At 35.9% G+C, this 15,480-nt stretch overlaps 1 protein-coding gene across 2 annotated transcripts in view; it reads left to right on the forward strand.

Moving 5' to 3' along the window:
- The window catches only part of FAM199X (family with sequence similarity 199, X-linked), a 34,924-nt gene that overhangs the window by 12,145 nt on the left and 7,299 nt on the right, over positions 1-15,480 (forward strand). Inside the window, exons 2-5 of one of the 2 annotated variants that reach the window (XM_047844499.1) lie at positions 1,867-2,086; positions 11,427-11,576; positions 11,969-12,130; positions 14,466-14,603. In XM_047844499.1, coding sequence (XP_047700455.1) covers positions 1,867-2,086; positions 11,427-11,576; positions 11,969-12,130; positions 14,466-14,603 — 670 coding nt within the window. Of the gene's footprint in view, positions 1-1,866; positions 2,087-11,426; positions 11,577-11,968; positions 12,131-14,465; positions 14,733-15,480 lie in introns of both variants that reach the window. The other variant, XM_047844498.1, reaches the window with a different exon arrangement.

Here is a 15,480-nt window from a genome sequence, read left to right on the forward strand (position 1 = left end):
AGAAATGTTCATATTCTTTGACTCAGTACTTTCAAGTAATCTATCTTTAGAGATTAAATATTTTGATAAATAGTTATAACCAAAAAAGAGTTAACCCCCCAAATGGAAACAGCCTAAGTATTACTGAAGGAATAAGATTCAATAAATTATGATACTTTTTAATCAGTGGAATATTATATAGGCATTAAAATGTTTTCAAGATAGGGGAGCCTGGGTGGCTCAATCGTTTAAGCCTCCGACTTCGACTCAGGTCATGGTCTCATAGTTTGTGAGTTTAAGCCCTGCATTGGGCTCTGCGCTGACAGCTCAGAGCCTGGAGCCTGTTTTGGGTTCTGTGTCTCCCTCTCTCTCTATTCCCTGCTCATGCTCTGCCTCTCAAAAATAAATAAACATTCAAAAAAATAAAAAAAAATGTTTTCAAGTTATATATAATAGTATCCTGCTTTCTATACTTAACATATATGATTCTCTCTCTCTCTTTCTCTCTCTCTCTCTCTCTCTCTCTCCCTACCCCACTGATGTGCGTGTGCTCTCTCTCCCAAAATAAATTAATTAAAAAATAATAATAGCTACCATGTATTGAGCACTTTTTATGTCTGCTAAGTGTTCCATATGCATTCTTATATAATGTTGCTAATAACTGTTTCTTAAAGATGAGAACACAGACTTGAGGAGGGTATATTTTGCTTAAGATCAAGTAGTAGTAGTAGTAATCAAATGATAGAGCAAGAATTTGAACTCAGTCTGACTTCAAAGTGTATTCATAACTACTATGCTAGAAGTTTTGATTATAGATGAAGGTTTTACTGTATTCTTAATTTAAATACAATCTTTAATATAAATACATATATTTATTTATTTTAGAGAGAGCATGAAAGTGAGAGTGGCAGAGGAAGAGAGAGAATCTTAAGTAGACTCCAAGCTCAGTGTGGAGCCCGATGTAGGGCTCGATCCTAGGACCCTGGGGTCATGACCTGAGCCGAAATCAAGAGTGAAACTCTTAACTGACTGAACCACCCAGGCTCCCCTAAATACAATTTTCTTTTAAAATGTTTTATTATAAAAATTTTCAAATACAAAAATTAAAGGGACTAGTGTAATGAACCTTATACCCAGCTTCAACAATTATTTGCTATGACAGTGTGCTTCATACCACTACTCATTCCTCAAACCCTTCTTATAATTTCGAGACAAATTCCAGATATATTTCATTCATAAATGTTTTAGTGTACATCCTTAAAAGAGAAGGGCTCTTTTGAAAATAATCACAATAACATTGTCATACCTAAAAATATACATACAGTCTTTTTTTTAGGATGGTTCTTAATTTTTTTTTAATTTTATTTTTTATGCTTTAAATTTACATCCAAATTAGCATATAGTGCAACAATGATTTCAGGAGTAGATTCCTTAGTGCTCCTTACCCATTTAGCCCATCCCTTCCACAACCCCTCCAGTAACCCTGTTTGTTCTCCATGTTTAAGAGTCTCTTATGTTTTGTCCCCCTCTTTGTTTTTATATTATTTTTGCTACCCTTCCCTTATGTTCATCTGTTCTGTGTCTTAAGGGCCTCATATGAGTGAAGTCATATGATTTTTGTCTTTCTCTGACTAATTTCACTTAAAATAATACCCTCCAGTTCCATCCATGTAGTTGCAAATGGCAAGATTTCATTCTTTTTGATTGCCAAGTAGTACTCCATTGTATATATACACCACATCTTCTTTATCCATTCATCCATCGATGGACATTTGGGCTCTTTTCAGTACAGTCATCATAAATGTCATAAATGTATCCTATTAATATCTTAAAATTGTGTGGATTTTGTAGTTCCTATTGTAATTTCTTTTGTGTTGTGTTTTTAAGGTGGAACTTAACTTCTTGTGGAACAAGCGTTGCCAGCTCAGAATGCAGTGAGGAGCTATTTTCATCAGTTTCTGTTGGAGATCAAGATGACTGCTTTTCCCTGTTAGATGATCAAGACTTCACTTCTTTTGATTTATTCCCCGAGGGAAGTGTCTGCAGTGATGTCTCTTCTTCTATTAGCACATACTGGGATTGGTCAGATAGCGAGTTTGAATGGCAGGTAGGTTTTGTTTGTCTTTGTATTACCATCATTATTCCATAAATAGAAGAATGAATTTCTATTTTGATATTTTCATCTCTACCTCAAAGTAAATTTTCTTCAGTGTTTATCCAGTCCTGGAAATTCTCTGACAACATTAAGAATTAGATGGAATATGTATCCTTTATTTTTGCTAATGTACCATTTAGGTATCTGATGCTGCAGATATCCTTATTTAGATTTTCGTGTAATTTAATACTTGTATAATGTTCCCATTATTATATATAATCAGTACTTTTCTATGCATTAATCCAAGCAAATGTATTCTTCCTGCTATAGTAAAAAGCCTTCGTGTCCTTATAGGCACAATATCTTTGCATCAGGGTTATGTTCTATATATCTGGGCTCTGAAACCATTATTATCATAAAAACAATTTTTGGCTCTGTTATCAGCAACACAATACAATTACTCATTTTGTATTCTCTTCATATGTAGAGATGTTTTTTGTCCTACAGTTTTTTTTTTCTTATGGCATATATACCATGTAAAATGGCTTTGTACAAATTGCTTGGAAATTCTGCCGTATAATGAATGCAGTCTGTCAGAAAATGTAAATCATGTTATTGCAACATCCATTGTCTGATTGTAAAAAACAGTAACATTTGAAGAAGCTTTCCTTGCATATAGCAAATGTTAGGTTCAACAGATATTTGAATGCCTACTATGTTTGAAAGCCATCCAAAACTTTGAAGTTGTGTTCTAAAAGAGGAATCAAATATTATTTTATTTTAAACATTTTCTTATTAAAATATGAAAACAGGCTGGCATGAAGTTAAAAATAAGTCTCCAAGTCCCACTCTGCTGTGGTTACCACTGTTAAGAGTTTGTGCAGATCCAATTATGTTTGCACAGTGTTAAAAACACACAAATGGGATCATATGTTGGCCACTGTTTGGCCCTTTGATTTTTTTCAACTAATATCTCATTCTTTTCGATACCTATATCATAATTTATTTAACCTGTTCCCTAATAATGGATATTTAGATTGGTTTCAGTTTTTTCTTGTTATAAAAATGCTACACTGAAAGTTAAATTTTTATTTCATTTTTTAAAGTTTATTTATTTTTGAGAGAGAGAACATAAGGACAAGTCGGGGAGGGGCAGAGAGAGAGATAGAGAGAGGGAGACAGAATCCCAAGCAGGCTCCATGCTGTCAGCGCAGAGCCCAACGTGGGGCCTGAACTCCCCAACCATGACCCAAGTGAAAGTCCCATGCTCAACTGACTGAACCACTCAGGTGCCCCTGTGGGTTATCTTTTTACTTGATGCTGTCCTTTGACACACAAAATTTTTTTAATTTTAAAGAAGTTCAATTTATTTTTTCTTCAAATTCTGTGCTTATGATGTTATATTTAAAAAACCATTGTTTAATCTAAGGTCATGCAGATTTTCACCTGTTTCCTTCTTAGAGTTTCAGTTTTTACATTTAGGTTTTTGATGTAAGATAGGGATCCAAATTCATTTTTTTGCATGTAGATATTCAGTTGTCCCAACACCATTTGTTGAAAAGACTATATTCTTTTCTTATTGAATGGTCTTTGTACCCTTGTGGAAATGAATTGGTCATAGATGTGGGTTTAGTTCTGGACTGTCAGTTATATTCCATTAATATATATATGTCTATCCTTATGCCGGTGCCACAGTTTTAATTGCTCTAGCTTTGTAATGAGGTTTGAAATCAGGAAGTATGAGTTCTCCTACTTTGTTCTTCTTTATTAAGCCTGTTTTGGCTATTGGGGATCCCTTCTGAAATTCCGTATGAATTGTAGGATTAAGTGATCCATTTCTACAAAAAGGGCAGTTGGAGTTTTGATAAGGATTGTATCGAATCTGTTGTAGTTTTTAGTGTCTAAGCCTTGTACTTCTTTGGTTCAATTTATTCCTACATATTTTATTCCTTTGATACTGTTGTAAATGGAATTGTTTTTTTAATTTCATTTTTGTGTTCATTGCTGGTGTATAGAAATAAAACTGTTTATATTGATTGTGTATCCTACCACTTTGCTGAACTAATTTTTTTAGCTTAAATGATTCTTCTCTGTGTGGATTCTTTAGAGTTTTTATGTTTAAGATCTTATTTATCATCTATAAATAGAGATAGTTTTTCTTCTTCATTTCCAATCTGGATAGCTTTTTTTTTCTCTTGCCTAATTGCTCTGGCTAGATCACCAGTGCAGTGTTGAATAGAAGTGGCAAGAATTGGCATCCTTGTCTTTTCTGATCTTAAGAGAGAAGCTTTCAGTCTTTCACCATGGAGCATAATGGTAGCTGTAGGTTTTTCATATATGCCCTTTATCATATTGAGGAATTTCTCTTCTATTCCTAGTTTGTTGAGTGTTTTTATCTGGAAGAGTATTTAGATTTTGTCAAAATGCTTTTACTGCATTTATTGAGATGACCATGCAATTTCTTCCCTTCATTCTATTAGTAGGATGTACTACGTTGATTTTTGTATGTTGACCCACCTTTGCATTCCTGGAAAAAAATCCTAATTGGTCATGGTATATATTCCTTTTAATATGCTGCTGGATTTCTTTGTTAGTATTTTGTTTAGGATTTTTATGTCTGCATTCGTAAGGGGTATGGGTCTGTAGTTTTTTTGTGATACCTTCGTGTTGCTTTGGCCTCATGGAATGAGTTAGGAAGTATTCTCTTCTAGATAAAGTATTGTAATAATTTTTTTTCATTTAGCATATAAACTTTTTCATGATCTTCATTATAACTCTTTTAATGACTTTATAATATTCCTGGTGCTAGATATGCCAGAGTTTGTGAAACCATGCCCCTATTTATATCCATTTCAGAATTTTTTCTGTTTTAGATAGCACAGCAGTGAGCATCTTTGTGTCGGTACCTTTTTATTTTATGCCTCAGTTTTAAGTGCACACTTTGTATTTAAAATCAAACTACTACTTGGCAATGAGAAAGAATAAAATCATGCCATTTGCAGCAACGTGGATGGAACTGGAGGGTATTATGCTAAGTGAAATAAGTCAGTCGGAGAAAGACAGATACATGTTTTCACTCATATGTGGATCTTGAGAAACTTAACAGAAGACCATGGGGGAAGGGAAGGGGAAAAAATAGTTACAAACAGAGAGGGAGGGGGCAAACCACAAGAGACTCTTAAATACAGAGAACAAACTGAGGGCTGAGGGGGGGTGGGGGAGAGGGGAAAGTGGGTGATGGGCATTGAGGAGGGCACTTGTTGGGATGAGCACTGGGTGTTATATGGAAGCCAATTTGACAATAAATTATATTTTTAAAAATTACATACATACATACATACATACATAGTAGACTACAAGGATTCTTTAAAATATAGTCAGATGGAGTCCTGATAATTCTGAGAATTATTTTTTCTGATTATTTTATTTGAATTAAAGTTCTTACTATCCAGGGGCTCCTGGGTGGCTTGGTTGATTAAGTGTCCCACTTCAGATAATATCATGATCTCACAGTTCGTGGGTTCGTGGGTTTGAGCCCCGCCTCGGGCTCTGTGCTGACAGCTCAGAACCTGGAGCCTGCTTCAGACTGTCTCTGGCTCTCTCTGCCCCTCCCCTGCTTGTACTCTGTCTCTCTGTGTCTAAAATAAATAAACATTAAAAAAATAAAGTTCTTACCATCCATAATGTTGCAACACAGTAGTCGTTTTTTAATTTTAATTGCTGACTTCTTCATTCATTTCATGAGTAGAGTGGAAAACTATCCCCAGCCACTCACTGTTAATGTACATGACTGACTCTAACATTGGAGCAAAAATAAAGCTTGCCTTAGTAATGTGTTTTCTGAACTGGACTTCTGAAACTGGAGTGCGGGTACTCTGTCACCATGGGTATTTGTTTTTAAGTATTATTCTGAAAGGCTTAAAATGCTCTCTGTGGCTGCCTGCCAGGGCATACAATGCACCAAACTCATAAGACAGACTCAATAAATATCAGTTGAAATCTGTTAAAAAGAAAACTACAGGCCCAATATGGTGTCACTTAGGCCAAGTCTGGCAAACTAAGACTTAATACCTAACCTAACTGCAGTTTCAACGTCCTGGGAATGTAACCTTTAAGTAGTCAATATGGGATGTCTTGGTCAATACTAGGAAATTTACCGATAGAATTCTTTTGCTCTCCTTAGGAGGACAGCAACCTTGCCAAACAATGCATTCCTTGTTAATAAATTCCTTTTTTTAAGGCCCTCTCTCTGCAGTTAAAAAACTTTTTATTTGTTTGTTTAGTTTTGTGAATAATCTCTTTATTTGCTATATGAGATACTGCCTGATTCATGAATGGGTTAATAAAGCCAATTTTATCTTCAGTTTAAAAAAAAGTGCTCTTTGTGGGACCACATAATGATTAGCAGTACATTATCCAAGAAGATGATTGCAATAATTTATCCAAGAAGACGATTACAAATTATATGTTAGGATTAATATAGACTAGAAATTGTTGACTGTAATTTAAAAATTCATATTACCTTTGTTGTGATTAAAAACCATATCTGTTTAAATCTTTCTTTTTAACAGATGTTTCAATTACTACCAAAGTAAATATAAAGGATTCATAGATTCTTTGGGACGAGAAATACTAACTACTTGATAAGGCAGGATTTTAAGCTTAGAATCAAGTAGAATCAAAGCATTTTGCTTTGCTGACAGTTTTCTTTGCTTGCAGTCCTTTTGTTATTAAAGATATACTTGACTAGTCTTAGAGCTTGAAAAATTATTTTACTGTTGAGCAGGGAACCATAGAAAATTTAGAGTGAGTAATTCAGCTGTCACACTTGAAACCTAAAGGTACAATTTGAAATTACGCATCGACTGTTACAGAAATGAGCTGTTGTCCATGAAAAATATGGAATAAGAATTATTAAACATTTTTAGCTTGAAATATATTATCAGTTATAAAATGGAAAAAGAATGGTCTGATAAATATACAGGAGCCCACACAGTTAATTCTGATGTACATCTGCAGCTCTAATCCCGTATCTCCAATTGACTACTTGACATTTCCACTTGGATGACCTTATTATTTAATGTACCTGTTATTTGATGCTGATTCCTTGGTCAGTAATGTAACTTCCAATTACAGTGTTTCCATGGGAAAAAAATAGACTCCACTCTGTGACATGTCTTATGGTGTAGTGAATAAAAACTATTATCATTTCGAAGGACATTTGTACTTGCTTCTTTCATTATCAGTACAAACTCTCCATATCCGAAATTGCATTCTTCTCTCATTCCAAACTCCCTGCAAGGCAGAACAGTTGGGCATAGTTGAAAGCACTGGACTTTTGTCCTACTTTGGATACTGCCACTAGCCGTATGACCCTCCTTAGACATCATTTTTCCTTATTTGTAAAATGACGGTGTTGTAGTGGAAGATCTGTAACATTGCTTCAGGTCTCTTGCTATAAAAGTTGGAAGTCATCAAGTGCATACCCTGGATGGGTTGGTTGTATGACTGAAATGTGGCCAGTTTTCTTCCGGTTTCAACAAATGGTCATCTCTTATCCATTCAGTTATCAAAGAGCCTTGTAGGGGCACCTGGCTGGCTCAGTCGTTAGAGCATGCGACTCTTGATCTCAGGGTTGTAAGTTGGAGCCCCACATTGGGTGTAGAGATTACTTAAAAATAAAATCTTAAAAAAAAAACAGTCCTGTAAATTGTTTTGTATTTTCCCTATTTATTCCCATTTTCTTTGCATTTTTGTTAATCTTAGTCCAAGTGTAGATCAAATAAGAACTTCCTGTGTAATTCCATTCTTTCGTCATTCTAATTTATCCCCATACTGCTTTTTAGCTCATCTTCCCTCAAGACCAGTTACATCAAGTTACTGCTATGTAGAAAATGTTACTGGCCTACTTCTCTGTATCATATAACAGCTTGTTCATCCATTGAGCTTTCACATCCCTAGCACTGATTTTCTGTTTTAATTATATTGGTCTCATTAATCTCATCCTTTTTTTTTTAATTTGTGTATTTACCAGGTTATTCTCCTTACCTGAATGCCTTCTCCTTTTCCCCATTCTGCCATTCTGAGACTACCTTGTGAAACTTCACCCACTTTAGCAACAGGTGTCATTCTGTGATGGCTTGTTGTCCTTTTCTAAGGGTACAAAACCATGGCAAGAAATGGAAAAAGGAAAACACATCTGTGTATGGAGTATTGCTGTGTGCCAGGCTTATTACCTCATTTGAATTTCTTAGCAGTCTTTTGAGATGGGTGGCCTTAATCATAACTCTGGGGCTCTAAGAAGCGAACTAACCTCTACAAGATCACATGGCTAGTGAGCAGTTATAGCCGGGATTTGAACTCTGGCATCTGTTTACTTCTCCCTGACAAAAAAAAATGCCAGAGAACCATTAGTTGTCTTTTTTTACAGCCCCCCTGCAAACAAACACATAAACAGTAGTAAAGGCACAAATTTAAGTGTTTAACATAGTCTGCTACCTAGCAGAAGTTCGCTAAAGATTTAGATGAAAATTCTTCTTAAATTTTGAGGGTATACATATTTTGTTAGTTCCTTTACATAGTTTATCAAAGGAGCTTGAAGTAAGGGAAGGCTTTCATATGATAAGGACTGTCTCTTTTTGTTTTAGAAACCCCAGGGAGATCTTTAATGTAGTAGTATTGTGATTTGAACTCTTTCAAAGGGAAAATAGCAAGATATTTTCTTTTTTAAATGTTTGCTTATTTAGGGAAAGACAGCATTTACCAGTGGGGAAGGGACAGAGAGAGAGAGAGAGAGAGAGAGAATATCCCTTTGTGCTGTCAGCACAGAGCCTGACGCGGGACTCAATCTCAATTAACTGTAGGATCGTGACGTGAGCCAAAATCAAGAGTTGGACACTTAACTGATTGGGCCACCCAGAAGCCCCAAAACATTTTCTTTTTTGACATTAAAGGCTGAAAGATGGCCTTCATGTGTGCATTCAGCAGTTATTCTTTCATGACATTGACTAGATAACATCAGGGCTAAAGGTGAATGAACAAGTCAAGCAGTGTTAATTAATGAGGGCTTTTAATGTTTATTTTTCAGAGAAAGAGAGCATGCGTACCTGAGGGTGGGAGGGGCAGAGAGAGAGGGAGACAGAGGAGCCAAAGCAGGCTCTGCGGTGTCAGTGCAGAGCCTGATATGGGGCTTGAACTCACAAACTGAGATCATGACCTGAACCGAAGTTGAATGTTCAACTGACTAAGCCACCCAAGCATCCCAATTAATGAGTTTTTAATGGAAGTCATACAAATTGTTGGTAGTCATTTATGCACTTGGATTCATCAGCGACTGTTAAAATGAAAATGTGTTTTTTTGACAGTAGTAGCTTAGATAATTTCATTCTAAGCTTTATGGTCACTTTGCATACTGATCTCAACCCCATATTTGTGTCTTCATTAGGTTATTCTATGCATCTCACTCCCCATGCCTGCCCTCTTGTAGCTCTCCTAAGCTTTAATCTTGTAGCTTTAACTCACTGCTATATATTTCCACTGATGATCTGTCATTTCATACCTAGCATTTGTCATTTGATATTTTGTATAATTGTATGTTTGTGTTATTATATTCTCTTCCCCAGTGTAGAATAAAGTTTTAGTGTAAGGACCATGACAAAAAAATTCTTTGAGTCCTCTGTACTTAACAGAGTGCTATGGGTGAGTAGGAGGCCAAATGTGTGTGATTGCAGTAATCTTCATGGCTAAACTAGCTTTTCCCTTTTGGTAACTTCAAAAGTCTAGTTATCATCCAGAGTTCATATATCATTGCAAAGGACAACAACAACCAAAAGGTGTTATTTTGTACCTTGTAAAAATGAAAGCATTGTCTTTGAAAGCGACGTATTCCTGAGGGCGCCTGGGTGGCGCAGTCGGTTAAGCGTCCGACTTCAGCCAGGTCACGATCTCGCGGTCCGTGAGTTCGAGCCCCACGTCGGGCTCTGGGCTGATGGCTCAGAGCCTGGAGCCTGCTTCCGATTCTGTGTCTCCCTCTCTCTCTGCGCCTCCCCCGTTCATGCTCTGTCTCTCTCTGTCCCAAAAATAAACGTTGAAAAAAAAAATTAAAAAAAAAAAGCTACGTATTCCTTGTAGAAGAAATTATCTTTTTGATGAATGACTTAAACTTACTTATTTTAGAGAGAGAGAGCAAGAGAGAGAGAGCACATAAGTGTGAGCTTGGGAGAAGGGCAGAGGGAGAGAGAGAAAGAATTTTAAGCAGGCTCCATGCTCAGCATGGAGCCCAGTGTGGGGGCTTGATCCCACAATCCTGAGATCATGATCTGAGCCAAAATCAGAGTCAGATGCTCAACCTACTAAGCCACCCAGACATCCCTTTATTTATTTATTTTTAGAAGTTTATTTATTTAAGTAATCTTTACACGCAACATGGGGCTCAAACTTGTGACCCCAAGATCAAGAGTCACATGCTCCTCTGAGCCAGCCAGGTGCCCCTAAACACATTTATTTAAAATTAAATCCATTTTGACTTTTGAAGGTGATAGATCTATTACCTTGATTGTGGTGATGGTTTCATGGGTATATGCATATGTCCAAAGTCCTCAAATTGTCTATATTAGTTATGTACAGTTCTTTGTATCACTTATAATTCAATAAAGCTGGTAAAAAATTAAATCCATTCTAACTGGCTTTTAACAGGCAGTATAAAATTATAGCACATAATTCTGGTGTTCATCTCACTTCAAAGTAATTTTCTGTGTATTAGGCTTGCTTGCTTTTCTCCTTTGTCTACACATTGTCTCAACATTTTTTCTGATTTTTATAATACTTCTGATCTTTAAAATGTTTTGTTACATATTAACAGCATATTTTAAATACTTTTAATTGCCTTGAGATTATTAATACTAATTTGAGCACAAGGACCATGGCTTATCTGTCTTCATATTGGCAGTATGTCTAGCATAGTGTTGGGCAAAGAGCCAGGTAGTAGCAGATCACTCAAGTCTCCTGAGATGGAGACCAGTGTTACTTATTCATCATGCTGTGTGTGCCCTAGCCTACATTCACATTGTGAACTAAAAACCCTAATGATGCTTGACTCTTAAATTAGCAATTATTAACAAGTCTTGATTATGATTTTAAACTTTTGGAAAATACCTTTCATTGAATAAGTTACTATCTACAAAGAATATGTTGATATTGCTGCTTTGTGTAATATTGGAGGGATCAGAAATAATGTCTTCTCATTCTGTATTTGTCATTAAAAATAATTTTTAATCAGTATGAAGTGCGTTGTAATATTTAAAATGTATTTTTGAAAAATTTTGCTTTTCCTACCCCCTTCTTATTTTTATAGTTACCGGGCAGTGACATTGCCAGTGGGAGTGATGTACTTTCTGATGTCATACCCAGTATTCCGAGTTCACCTTGCCTGCTTCCTAAAAAGAAAAACAAGCACCAGAATTTAGACGAACTTCCTTGGAGTGCAATGACAAATGATGAGCAGGTAGGGATCTTGCCATTTCTTTATATAAAGTAGGCTTCACACCCAGCACAGAGCCCAGTGTGGGGCTTGAACTCAACGACCCCAGGATCAAGACCTGAGCTGAGATCAAGAGTCAGATGCTTAGCTGACTGCACCACCCAGGCATCCCAGGATCTTAACATTCTTAATTGAAAGCATATATATAGAGAATATGTGAAATTCAATGTATTGCCTATTTAAAGTTACTGGGTAAATGTGGATTGCTTAGTAAAATCTGAATTCGAGTTTTAACTGTTTTCAGGGAACAAATATAATATTTAAGTGCTTTTGATATTTGAAACACATTATAAATGACACACTAAAATATCAGGTTTTGGCATTGATCTTGTTTATTATAATTTTTTATCACATAGGTGGAATATATTGAGTATTTGAGTCGTAAAGTCAGTACGGAGATGGGTCTTCGGGAGCAACTTGATATTATTAAAATAATTGATCCTTCTGCTCAAATCTCCCCTACAGACAGTGAATTTATTATTGAACTTAACTGTCTCACAGATGAAAAACTGAAGCAGGTATGTAAAGAAAATACAGATTATACAAGTATTAAGAAAACTGTTATTTTATAACATGTAGACTGGAATAATCATGTTAAAATACACAAATAATTAAGGTCCAGATCACTGCTGTGAAATGTAATATTAGAAAAAATGATGGCAGTATTTGAGAGCACATGGTTGTAAGGTTTTAGGTACATCTCACCTGGCAGTACCTTTCTGGGTTCATGTGGATCTAGAAACTGCTGTTTAGTTGTGTAGGCTTTGAAACTTGATTTCACCACTTAAGGGGTGGTTATGCTATTTGCTTCTTCTAATTCACCTTAAAAAAGAACGATCGACAGAATCAGAATACTGATTATTGAGGGCTGTCTATACTTCAGTGAACATCGGAGTTGAGGGATTTGAGTAGTCCTGTGAAGTAATTGATCCTGGCTAGGGTAAAACGTAAATTTCCTTCTGCTATTCTGAAATATGCATTTCTGGCATCTTCTAAATATAGTCTTTACTGCTCTATTTTTCTCTGGTACATAGCTGAATGAATACTTACGTTCTACTTTCATTTTTTAAAGAATTTTTTTTGCATTTATCATTACTTACAAAAATTTTTTATTTCATTTCTCTCAACAGACATATTATTATTTTCTATATTCCAGCTCATTTTTCATTAGTGTTGAAATTGATGCCTTGCATTTGAAGACAGGTACCATGGGCCCCTAGCCAAGATTTAGGAAACACCCTAATCTTCAATATATTCAGCAACTTAAATCATATTAAGTGGAGATCTTTAAAACATGCCTAATCTGATCTATTTTATTGTTAATTTCTCTGAGTGTTATTTTCTTATAATCCTAAATTCTGGAGGCCAGTAGCCTTCCATTGACTGATTATATTATATGTTTTTAAAATATAACTCCATGATCAATATTCTAGAATTTTGACATTGTCAATTTTTCTGGTACTTGTTTCTACATTGAGAAATTTCTTTTGTCCTTATAGTCTACTTATGTACATCTGTAGCACTTTTTTATTTGATTTATCTATCTAACAATATTAAGTGTCTATCATGTATTAAGCTGTAGGATAAAAAACACTTTAACAAATGATCGTTGTCTTTATAGAGCCTACAACTCAAGAAAGAGTCAAACAAATCAACCTGGATTACAGTCCAAGTTCATAAATCATTATTCAATAAATGTTAATTTTATTTCTTCATAATTACTATCTTTCCCTTTCTATTTGTTAAGCATCTAGTTCCAAGTTTTGTTTTTTTTTTTTTTTTGGTATACTCATCAAAAGCAAGAAATGAACATAGTTACAGTATTATTAAATAATCTACAGACTGTATTCAGGTTACACCAGTTTTTCTACTAATATCTTGTTTTATCCCAGGATCCAATCCAATCTTTTTTATAAAGTTTTTATTTAAATTCTAGCTAACATATTAACTTCAGGTGAAATACTAATTTCAGGTGTACAATTTAGTAATTCAACACTTACATACAACACCCAGTGCTCATCATAACAAGTGCACTCCTTAATCCCCATCACCTGTTTAACCCATCCCCCCACCCCACTCCCCTCTGGTAGCCATCTGGTTGTTCTCTATGGTTAAGAGTCTATTTCTTGGTTTGCCTCTTTTTTCCCTTAGCCCATTTTGGTTTTTTAAGTTACACATATGAGTAAAATCATATGGTATTTGTCTTTCTCTGACTGACTTGTTTTGCTTAGCATAATACTCTCTAGCTCCATCCATGTTGCACATAGCAAGATTTCATTCTTTTTTATGGGCCAGTAATATTCCTCTGTGTGTGTGTGTGTGTGTGTGTGTGTGTGTGTGTGTGTGTGTGTACATATACCATATCATCTTTATCCATTCATCAGTCAGTGGACATTAGGGCTGTTTCCATAATTTGGCTGTTGTAGACAATGCTGCAGTAAACATTGGGGTGCATCGTATCCCTTTGAATTAGTAGTTTTGTATTCTTTGGGTAAGTACGTAGTACTGCAATTGCTGGATCATAGGACAGTTCTATTTTTAATTTTGGGGGGACCCTCCATACTGTTTTCCATAGTGGCTGCACCAGTTTGCAGTCCCATAAAGAGTACAGGAGGGTTTACTTTTCTCCACATCCTCACCAACACTTGTTGTTTCTTATGTTGTTGATTTTAGCTGTTTTGACAGGGGTGAGGTGACATCTCCTTGTAGTTTTGACTTGCATTTCCTTGATGAGGAGTACATCTGTAGCACTTTGGATAATCTTTTACTTTATGTACAATATTCTTCTTTTCTCCAGTATTTTGAGGGAGAATGTCAAGGAACACTAACCAGATTTTGTCTGTGTGTTCCAAGGTCAGAAACTATATCAAGGAGCATAGCCCTCGCCAACGGCCTGCAAGAGAGGCCTGGAAGAGAAGCAACTTTAGTTGTGCGAGCACCAGTGGAGTGAGCGGTGCCAGCGCCAGCGCCAGCAGCAGCAGTGCCAGCATGGTCAGTTCTGCAAGCAGCAGTGGGTCCAGTGTTGGAAACTCTGCTTCAAACTCCAGTGCCAACATGAGTCGAGCACACAGTGACAGCAACTTGTCTGCAAGTGCAGCAGAGCGGATTCGGGATTCAAAAGTAAAATGTCTAATCAATACAAAACTTTACCTTTCAATATTAATATTAGTACTCCTTCATATAAATTTCTTGAAGAGTTAAAATTATCTTGCTCTCTGGATGCCGGTGGATTTTGGCTTTAATTGAACAAGCAGGCTACTCTGCTGTTGAGTAAAGCCCTTTAGGCTGAGTACTTTGAAATACCGTTTTGACCCACAACCATATCACATTCAATTTTATCTGATTTTTGTGTCTGTTTTTAAGTAAGATAAATTGGTGGAAATAGTGAGTGAGTCTCAAGATTGCAACATTGACTGCAAGTCACTACTGAGCAGATCTCACTATGTTGCTGATGTTGCTGTCTATTAGCTCCTAAGAATGTTCTGCATGTCTTTTGTGTGTGTGTGAAATGTTCTGTTAACCTTGAGTGTTTGTTCTTAGATCTTTTAAAAATGTAATAACACCTTCTCTAACTTCTGCCTATTCACAGTTGAGAAATTCTTGGTAATATTATTGGGCATGTAAAAAATAGGGAAGTATTAGTGCATATAGAATGGTTTTGTGATACTGAGGGGAGTTCAGTTCCTTGCAGTGGGTACAGTTTGGAGCCAACTTAACAATAATAAGAGTATCTCTGTAACTCTTTGGGAACCCAGTGGTGACTAGAAGATACACAGTGATTCCTTCCCTGGCTTTTACCAAAGTAGCAGAAACATAGCCAGCTTTGTTGGTTGCCAGGGGATTCCTCTGGATATGTGGTCATTCCTTT

The sequence above is a fragment of the Prionailurus viverrinus genome, chromosome X (genome assembly GCF_022837055.1).
Source record: "Prionailurus viverrinus isolate Anna chromosome X, UM_Priviv_1.0, whole genome shotgun sequence".
Classification (NCBI taxonomy): domain Eukaryota; kingdom Metazoa; phylum Chordata; class Mammalia; order Carnivora; family Felidae; genus Prionailurus; species Prionailurus viverrinus.